This window comes from Xiphophorus couchianus, chromosome 4 (assembly GCF_001444195.1).
Source record: "Xiphophorus couchianus chromosome 4, X_couchianus-1.0, whole genome shotgun sequence".
Taxonomy (NCBI): Eukaryota; Metazoa; Chordata; class Actinopteri; order Cyprinodontiformes; family Poeciliidae; genus Xiphophorus; species Xiphophorus couchianus.
Window position 1 is genome coordinate 21698806 of NC_040231.1, and position 10344 is coordinate 21709149.

The window sequence follows — 10344 nt, forward strand, 5'->3', positions numbered from 1 at the left end:
TCTTCTGGTAAGTTATCTTGTTAAACTCTGACCACTAAATCACAGGGTTGGATTAAGAGTCTCTTGAAAAGAGACATAGGATCCAAGAGCTCTAATAAAACAGACACAAAAATGTGAGTGAACATACAGTATTTCACAAATGTTTAAGTGAGTTTTGGCTGATCTGCTTTGTTGCTACTTTTATGAATCATTCTTTAAAAATCATGTTCTTAAACTAATTGAGAAGAGAGGTTTTGTACATTAAAAACAGCATACATGTAAAGATTTTCACTATCAGTGTGTAACAAAAATGGTGCAGGACCAGTAGAAATATTAAGTTGTGAAAACTCAATCCCAAAAACAAAGACGACAGCTTTAATTTCATCCAGTGTCCCTACAAACTCAATTTGTTTTTTCAAACTGAAGCTTTTGAATTGATTATTGTCAGAAAATGTAAACGTTTGGTAACAAAATGTTTTTTACCAGAGTATTCTGGGCAAGAAAGAAATCTACCTAAAATATCAATAGCTGGAACATGTGTACATGTGGAAAATGAAAAAGCAAAGCAAACATCACAGATGAAACCAGCAACAAAGATGTACAAAGTAAAAAGAGATCTATGTTGGGTCATCCTAATTGTCATAAAGCAGTGTCATACATTAACACCCAGATGTTTGTGTATTTGGATTGATTTCTGCTCGACTTCATTTTCATGTTTTGGTTCATCCACCCATCTGGATACAGATCTGCAGCTTTATGCTTCATGTGCGTTAAAATGATGGGGAAGCCATGTTGTTCTTTGCAAACTCTGTGCCATGTTTTAAGTTTTTCCTTCTGTTGTGGTCTTCCGTCCTTAATAATTGGCTGCGGTTGTATTTTAATCTTCTTCACCTATTTTATCATTACAAAAAAAACAAAACAAAAAAAACTTTTTTGACTGATCATTACCAACAAGCATGAGTGGGTGGTGATAAGTTAGGAATAAAGTAGGGCAACAGAAACAAGGTAAATACCTTGACTTCATAAGCTCTATAAATTAATCTCATTGTTTAGACAATTAATTCTTTTGTCTTTATCTTGAGTTGATTTGTCAGTTCCTAGTAAAACCGCAGTAGTTGAACCATTGTTGCCTTGGAACACGCATTTGGGTGAAACTGCTCCCCCTTTCGACTGTTCACTGTAACTACAGCGCTCTGATCCGCACACCAACACAAACGCCATCTTTAGCCGACAAAGTGCTGTACTGAAGCAGAGTTGTGGTTCGAAACTAGGTCAGGCGCCTGGAAAACTCGAAGACTTTTGGAGATCTCCCGTCGGAAGCCTCCTCGGTTGGTGTTCAGCAACGCCCGGCCACACCGCACCGTCGTATGGTCCAATGTGTTTGATCGCTCGGCCAGCCCGTACGCAGTTTTATTTTGTCGGTCCAGGTTGACGTTGAAAGTGATCCTCCGTAAATAAGCAACCGACGGTGGAGCTAAAAGCCAGGTGAGATAAACAGACGAAGCTGTAAACTTGGAAATTAAATTTGTTTAAGTAGACTGGTTTTAGTCGCTAGTTACAACTTGCTAATAATTGTCAGCTTAACCCCCAGCGTGGTTAAATGTGGCTAAGCTAACTATTGATCTGTGTTTTGGTGCCGTTTTTAACGTCAGTCTTTTGACATTTATGCACACTTGTGCTAACTTAAAGCTGTTTTAGCCATCACTTTGATGTCAATAAATGTACAACATGTTAGTTTGACATCTGTGTTGATTGTTGAAAGAGAGGGAGGCGTGACCTATGAGTACAAATGTTTTCATTGTGAGCAAGAAAGACTGGGTCCGCACCATTTACAGTCCGGCGTACTTGGCGGCGCCACGAGTGGTGTGATGATCAAGGTTAAAGATAGCCCTTCAGTGTCCAGTGATTTAATTTACGGCCGAATGCAGTAATTTTTCCAAAGCATTTGCAGGCCACTAACCGAATATGAACTGATGTGTTAATTATTGGATTGTTAATAAAAATGATTGCGTTCTTCCAGAGCTCTGGGTGTACATTAAACTCCCTCTTCTCATCCTTTCCCAGGATGAAACGAGGTCTCCAAGAGAATGAGCAGGAGGAAGGAGGAGGCCCCAGTGGGGGGTATCAGAAGAGTATCAAATGGTCAACTAAGCAGGATGGAGAGAAAGAACTGGAAGAGCAAGGAGCCAGCTGGGAGTGTTTGCCGCAGGAGATCCTGCTTCACATTTTCCAGTACCTCCCACTGCTGGACAGAGCTTTTGCTTCTCTGGTATTCTAAAAGCATTGATTACATGTCAATTATGCTCTTTATGGGACTGTGTGAAATGGCAATGTAGGGCTTCTCATTTAAATTATTATTGGCATTACCGCAAAAGTATTCACTCCCTTAAACCTTGTCCTGTTTTGGCAAGTTGTATTTGGACATGAGAGAAAGAAGACTTGATTTTCCTTTCGCTTCATAATTATCCACGACTTTGCTTTGGTCTTTCACATGAGATTCTAGTAAAATGAATTGGACAGCAAAACATAGAGGGGTATAAATACTTCTGCAAAGCACTTTACATTCAAGGGGTGGTGCCGAGTCAAACAGAACAGACAGTTTTATCAGTGAATTAAAGCCAGCATTCAGTTTCAGACTGACACCACCTCCACTCCTAGCTGATTTCTGAAAGTTAGAAGATTAATTGCCACTAATTAATCATTAGCAGCTTGCTTGTAAATCTGGATTTGATTAGTTTTTCAGATGGAGACATGTGATCACACCTTTATTTATGCAGTAGAGCAGAGCCAGTTCTGATGGTTAAGCATGTTTCATCATTTATGGCTTGGCAAACAGTCTTTATTACCTTATCTTAAGGTGACTTAAGGTCACAATCTCAATTTAGCCACTCTTGTAGCTGGTGTTGGCTACACACATATCCTTCTTTTGACAGTCTTGTGGTGTAAAGGTCACAAAGGTTGATGTTTCTCTCCCCCAAAGTCTCATTCTGTTATTTTGCTACATATATATATTTTTAAATCACTCCATTTCTTGTATGAAGTCTGTTGGGTAATTTCTCTAGGTGTGCCGGGGCTGGAATCAGGCCTTCCACATGCCAGAGCTGTGGCGCTGCTTTGAGTTTGAGCTGAACCAGCCGGCCAGCTCCTACCTGAAGGCCACACACCCGGAGCTCATCAAACAGATCATCAAAAAGCACTCCAACCACCTGCAGTACGTCAGCTTCAAGGTGAGACAGGCGGACGGTTTGTGTTTAAAAACTGAAGTGGATTCACCTCTTCCATATAAAAAGAGGGTTTAATTTTCTGCGTCGGACTCGCAGGTGGACAGCAGCAGAGAGTCTGCAGAGGCGGCGTGCAACATCCTCTCTCAGCTGGTGAATTGTTCTTTGAAAACCCTGGGACTCATATCCACAGCCAGGCCCAGCTTCATGGAGATGCCCAAGGTAACCCTGAAGGGCAGCGATAACTCAGCCGCCCAAACTTCAGATTTTTGATGAATGCATGAAATGAGGCTGTCCTGATTGATGCCGTGTGCCCACGGGAAGGTCTAAAGCCTGGAAAACTGTCAAGTTAACCGATCAAAATGTCACTTTTTGTGTTTATTTTCCATAACAGTTGATCTTTGAGAGGAGGTCACAGCTTGGATTTTTTTTTTAGGCTTTACTAAGTTTTTATACTGGCCTGATTTAAAAGGAAGCCTTAAAAGTTCAACAACTTTGATAAGCTTTGCAAGTCGAGTATTTTCACGAACAATGTTACATTCTGTTTCTAATGGATATGGTTTGTTGGTTGACTGTGGCAAGTGTTCAGTCAATTAATTAATTAATAACTCAATCAAGCTATGTGGAGCAAGAGCCCTTCCTGGCCACACCCCTCTCAGCACACTTCCTGTCATTGGGCCCTCACTTAAACCATCAGTTATTTTTTTTATATTTTTATTGTTTTATATACCTAATTTAAGTTTGTGTGGAAAAGCCTTGTAGACTTTGACCATCATTAGAGGCATCCTGTGCCTCTAATGATGAACTAAGGAGCCACATTCATGTACCAAAGGAGACAAGTAGAAATGCAGTAATTGTTAAAATAAAATTAAAAAAAAAGATGCAGTAAAAGTTTGAAAAACAAAGTTTTAAGAGTAACATTAGATTAACAGTTAAGGGTAATATTAGCTAAAACTAAAAATAGAATAATAAAACATAAGTGGATAAACTAAATAAGACAAATAATATATATATAACTTATTTCATATAAAAGCAAGATTGACTATATAAAAGTTTATTTTGTTTTTAAAAGCAAAGGCAGATTTCTGTTATTCATTGTTGAAATTATTATTATTTTTTTATCAGTCAAGTCTCGTGAGTTATAAGTAGCACTTGAAAGAATGGCGCGAGCCTTAACCTTTCTTTGGGAATAACTTGTGATAATGTTCCAGTTATTTGACATTAGCTCACAATCAGTGTAGAACCTCGTGATGGGATCCGATTGGTCATTGGCAGGCCACGTTCTAAAGACATAGGATCTTTACTTGGAATCTTAAAAGTGGATACTCCTGTAATTCTATCGGTTTCTGTTGGGTATAAAGCTACTACCTCTATCAAAGGAGATATAGAACTTTTTTATTTCCTTTTATTGTAATTGTTTCTAAGAATAAGCTGTTTTTGAGTGATTCCCTTGAAGGGGTCTCTTACTGGGACATTTACTCAGCTGCCTTGTTTCCAGTCAAAATCTACAAGGCCTCTCTTACAGTGTGTTTATAGTGTAAACACTGCAGACTTTACTCAACAAATAGGTATATTTGTTGAGTAAAAAAAACCCCATACATTTATGTTTAAATGATCTTTTTTCAACCATTAAATTGAGAAGATTTTCTTTTGTATTTTTATGTAGAAAATTCTACTAAAACGGCGCCATTACCATTGCGTTGGAACCAGATTGGTACAGTTATAATGGTGTTATGTCACCCTAGTTATCACTTTTTGTGCCATTAAATGTGTCTCTTTCTCTTTCCCTTCTACAGTCTCACTTCATCTCCGCTCTGACGGTTGTTTTCGTCAACTCCAAATCTCTGTCCTCCCTGAAAATCGACGACACCCCTGTGGATGATCCCTCCCTCAAAGTCCTGGTGGCCAACAACAGCGACACTCTCAAGCTGCTGAAAATGAGCAGCTGCCCTCATGTTTCACCTGCCGGTACTAACACAACACATGATTTATATCACGGCTGTTAATAACCGACTCATTATTCTTGAGAAGCTCATTCCTCACAAAGATAAATTCTGTTTAGTTCATCTAGGCTGCACCGATTCACAATAAAAGTCGACTCGGGGTGTTCTTCATATTACACAGATGGCATGTAGATGAAATCCATGCAGTCCAGATAAATATAATTGCATTAAATTTCATACAGTTTGGCTGCAAATACAAACACTAACTTCTGCCATCTCGTTGATTTAGTTTGTTACTTTATTATTATTATTTTATTTTCACATCCATGAGAAATTATTCTAGAAAATGGGTAAAAAAGCTTTCTATTACCTAAAGTACCTGATGTAGACGGCTCACAAAAATAGCAAATTGCTGATTATAAACATGATTCCATATGGTAATGTGGAGAAAAAACATAATTTAATATTAAAAAAATATATATATGTATAATGTTTATTGCAAAAGTTATAATGTGCCATTTTTTTATGTGATGACCAAAAATCTTAATATGTGGGGATTTTATGAGATGGATGAATACGAAATATCTTCTAATACTGAAGTGAAATAAAACTGATTCATATTTTGTTACAAATTAAATTCTGAAAATTCTGGTGCTCGTTAATATTCATCCTCCATAAATCAATACGACCTTTTGCATGAGTCTAGCACATAAAATCGGAGCAATGTACATTGGAGGTTGTAGTTTTATTGTGATAAAATGTGAAAAACCTCAGGTTGTATAAGGCTGTTGTTTTTTTTGCGCCGTAGATCCCGACTCACTGTGCTCTCCTGTTTGCAGGCATCATGTGCGTGGCCGATCAGTGCCACGGCCTGAGAGAGCTGGCTCTGAACTACCACTTGCTGAGCGACGAACTCCTCATCGCGCTCTCCTCGGAGAAGCACGTTCACCTCGAGCACCTTCGCATCGACGTGGTCAGCGAGAACCCAGGCCAGCAGTTCCACACCATCAAGAAGAGCAGCTGGGACGCCATGGTGCGCCACTCCCCCAAATTCAACCTGGTGATGTACTTCTACCTCTACGAGGAGGAGTTCGACCCTTTCTTCCGCGACGAAATCCCCGTCACGCACCTGTACTTCGGCCGCTCCGTCAGCAAAGACGTGCTGGGCCGCGTCGGGCTCACCTGCCCGCGTCTGGTGGAGCTGGTGGTGTGCGCCAACGGGCTGCGGCCTCTTGACGAGGAGCTCATCCGCATCGCCCAGCGCTGCACGCAGCTGTCCGCCATCGGCTTGGGGGAGTGCGAAGTGTCCTGCAGCGCCTTCGTGGAGTTCGTGAAGATGTGCGGAGACAGACTGAAGCAGCTGTCCATCATGGAGGAAGTGCTGGTTCCGGATCACCGTTACGAGCTGGACGACATTCACTGGGAGGTGTCGAAGCATTTGGGTCGGGTCTGGTTCCCTGACATGATGCCTACATGGTAGAGTTTGGTGAGGGGCTAATTTGTTTTTTGTTTGGATTTTTTTTGTGTGTACAGATTCTTATTTTTACTGGTACAACAGAAGAAGAAATTACATCTTTTTGATCTTATTTTGTTTTTAATTTGATGTAGCTCATGCATTTATATAATTTAATCACTCATATCATTTAGCATTTTCTTACTCTGAGCCCTTCAGACCTGTTGTTGTTATTTACACATCAATTAGTAGCTTGAACTGATGGGTGTATCTGGAATCTGTTGGGAATTTGAGGAATTATGCTCAAGACAGAAGTTGCTCCACATCTGTGTTGCTGACATGCAGGCAGATATTTTTCTTTTGTATATATGGTAAATATATATTTTTTTGCCTTGTACAGGCATAACTACAGTCCTTTTAATAAAAGGAAGTAACTTCACAGAGATGAATTTTACAAAGACAAGTATAATTGTTGTCGCCACACTAAATGCACAATGTGTGTGAAATCAGTTTGTGTTATCATCTTCGTCGTGGATAAAAGGTAAATGCAGTACATAAATTGGACGGGGTGATCAGCATGATAAGCTAGGAGGTTTTTGGTTAATCGCTGTGCAAACGCTTGTGGATTTTTTTTTTTTTTTAAATTTACGTTATTGTCTGTGCGTAATTGCTAACTGGTCTTTGCAAAGAGACTTTGTGTGGCCCAGACTGGGTGGTGGTCATGAGACAGCAGTCTGGTATGCAGCAGCAGAGGTGGATTCTGTCTTGAAATTATGTTTTTGTTTCTTCTAACCTCTCCAGCTTTCCCTCACAAAGCCACTATTCCCTGTCGACTGAGTCACTACCACTTGTTATTTTTGTGTTCTTCTATCCAAGTGGAAAAGCCCAAGGATAGCCTATCTCCTGTTTGTAACATTAACTGGCTGGCCATGATGAGCTTGTAAATATCTCTAAGTTGCACCACGTTTTTTCCTCTTTCCTGTATTGTACCACAAATTATCCTGTTGAAACTGTAAAGAAAAAAGTTAATATTTGAAAACATATACATAAAACAAACCCTAATTACAGACATTAATATGCGGTATACTTGTACAAACAACGTATAACTTTAATGCACTTTTTCTCTAATGAAGGTCCCCAAGCTTGGCAAAGTAAACCCATACAGCCGCAGAGGTAATTTCTTTCTGTTGTCACAAACTCTCTTTGTAGATTATTTGAATTTCTGCTTCCTTTTTTTAAAGATTTATTTTTATTTTTAACATTCTAAATCTAATGAATAGTATGGATTATTTATTATATGAGGAGAAAATCCCTTTACCAAGAGAAACTATCATATAATGTGCTACTATAATACAAATGTCTATCTAAGAAGGATTTTCTATTTAGTTTTTGTAGTCTGTGTTGTAATATCTAATGTGTTTAATACTGGTATAGGAAATAAAAAAAGGAGACTGTATCACGAATTCCAGAGATAAACATATTTAACTATTAATCCTGGTGATGTAGTCACTTAAATTTGTAATTAGGGGAAAAAATGCAAATATTGTGGGTTTGAACCACTGAATTACAAGGTTACAATCATTTAATTACCTCCAATAAACAAAGTGAGAAGAATGAGTAGGTGTGGCTCCAGCTGAATGCTTCGCAAACTGATCACTGACTTTTGTTAAATCCTATTTCTTAAATTAAAATTTTATTTTTCTCAGTCCCATGATAATAATAATAATAATAATAATAAAACATGTTATTACTTGCACAATCACCCTTTCGTTGATATAAAATGATGCTGTTCCACATAGTGAAACAGAAAAATGTCAAGTCCTGATCCGAATGAATATTGTTTAACCATTTTTCATTTAACGTTGGTTGTGTATTATTATTATGTTAACTGTAGTTACATTTGTAAAAACATCAAATTTGATAGCCTGCTGCTCTGTTAATAGACCCATCCTGTCTTTATGTGTTTTCTTCCCTGCATGATTCATCCCGTTTGTTAGAAAACCAAATGAAAATACTTTCAAAACATTGTTTTTCCTGTTTGTAAATACACGCCATCTGCTGGTTAGTGTGGTTAACTGCATTTCTTTTCACCTGTGCATGAAGATGATTATTGTAATCTAAGCATGGGATGGAGAGATGATCTTTCTTCTGAAACAGTTCAGCTGCTGTTAAGTTATATTTTCTCTTACTAAAGCTGTATAATACTGAGATTTATTTGAAAGTAACTTGTATTTTTTTTCCAAAGTTATACAATATTTTAGTTTATAGTCATTAAAAACGCTTGTTTAAAAAAACATTGTGTCTGGAATTGTTTTACATATATCTATAGCTGTTGAATTTGTATTTCTTTGCATTTACACCAAATACCCTACATATTTATATCGCGCATTTACAATATGCGCAATATATTATATAAATATGCATACATACGCATTATTGTAATCTAATAATGTGTATGAACTGTACTTCATATATATATATATATATGAAGTACAGTTTACTTCATATTTAGTGGGCACAATCTTTATATTAAACTGAACAGAAACAATTGTGATTCAGCTCCTATCTGTCTTAATTTCGTTTGTATTGAGCAGTTATGAATGTAAATAATATTTATTAAGAGTATATTGAATAGATGGTATAGGTTTAACATATATATACATTATGCATAATATTCATACGTCTTCACTATTATTTGATTAGCCTGTATATGCTTTCCGACTATCGGGGCACTGCACCAGGGAGTAGCAACATGCTACACATCTCTGTTATCTGCTAGTAGTGTTACATTACACATTACACAAGGTGAATCGAATAATAAGGAATACATCATTTTCAATTTTTCCTTAAATTAATAAAGAAAGGGTCAAATGTGGACATACAGTACTTCGGTGTTTAATACTCCCAAACACACTTCCAAATTGGCTCTGGCAATAATAAAGAAGGTCAATATTAATGCTTTCCGAAAACCCTGACATCAGCAACTATATGCTGAAAATTTATCAACTAAGCTAGTTTTTACACACTGTGTTATATTTTGCATTATACTTTTCATATACAGACAGACAGACAGACAGACAGATAGATAGATAGATAGATAGATAGATAGAATTTATTACAGACTCAACGTCCAAAGTACATAAAAAAAGAAAACAAATACAATAAAAGAATAAAAAGTACAATAAAAAAGGCTCCTAACCATTCAGGAGGCAGTCATACCAATGTCTCCAAAGAACAGATGAGTATTTTCCTGCACTATATTTAACATTTATCAACAGTAGGATAATTCTACTATTAGACTCTTTTAGACGACAAATAAATATATATTTTTAGAAAAGAAAAATGAACACCTGATTTGTTCATGAATCTTAAAGGGATTTAATGCTGTAATTCTAGTGAAAATGTAAACACACAAATTGTAGTAGGTCCAGAAACACAGATAGCAACCACTATCTCAATTGGTTGGCCTATTGGATTTTTTCCCCCTCTGGGTTAATGATTAGCCTCCCATTTTCCGCATTAAAACTTTGTTTTAATTTCTTACTCAGCATGAAACATGAAGATTCTGGTTACTCTGAAGCCAGAAAACGTGCAACTTTCTGAGACTAACAGACATTTTTAACAGATTATGGTGGTTGTTTAACACCTGTCGAAAATTGCATGTTTATTATGAGTTATCCACAATATTTGTTTTTAATATATGTTATTTGACCTTTAAAAAGCAGACCCGTCTTTTTGTGCTCGCGGC

At 37.4% G+C, this 10344-nt stretch overlaps 1 protein-coding gene across 2 annotated transcripts; it reads left to right on the forward strand.

Annotated features, from left to right (window-relative positions):
* Positions 1–1156: 1156 nt before the first annotated feature.
* On the forward strand, positions 1157–8890 carry LOC114143265 (F-box/LRR-repeat protein 3-like). Of its 2 annotated transcripts, XR_003595207.1 has the most exons (7): positions 1157–1464; positions 2044–2248; positions 3042–3206; positions 3300–3422; positions 4997–5168; positions 5983–6958; positions 7534–8890. XR_003595207.1 is itself a non-coding variant. In XM_028015135.1 (6 exons), the coding sequence occupies exons 2-6, from the start codon at positions 2045–2047 to the stop codon at positions 6621–6623; spliced, it is 1305 nt and encodes a 434-aa protein (XP_027870936.1). In that variant the 5' UTR covers positions 1157–1464; position 2044; the 3' UTR covers positions 6624–8890. The 2 variants fall into 2 exon arrangements, 1 of the variants encoding a protein (XP_027870936.1); XM_028015135.1 differs by having other exon boundaries at positions 5983–8890.
* The last annotated feature ends 1454 nt before the right edge of the window (positions 8891–10344 follow it).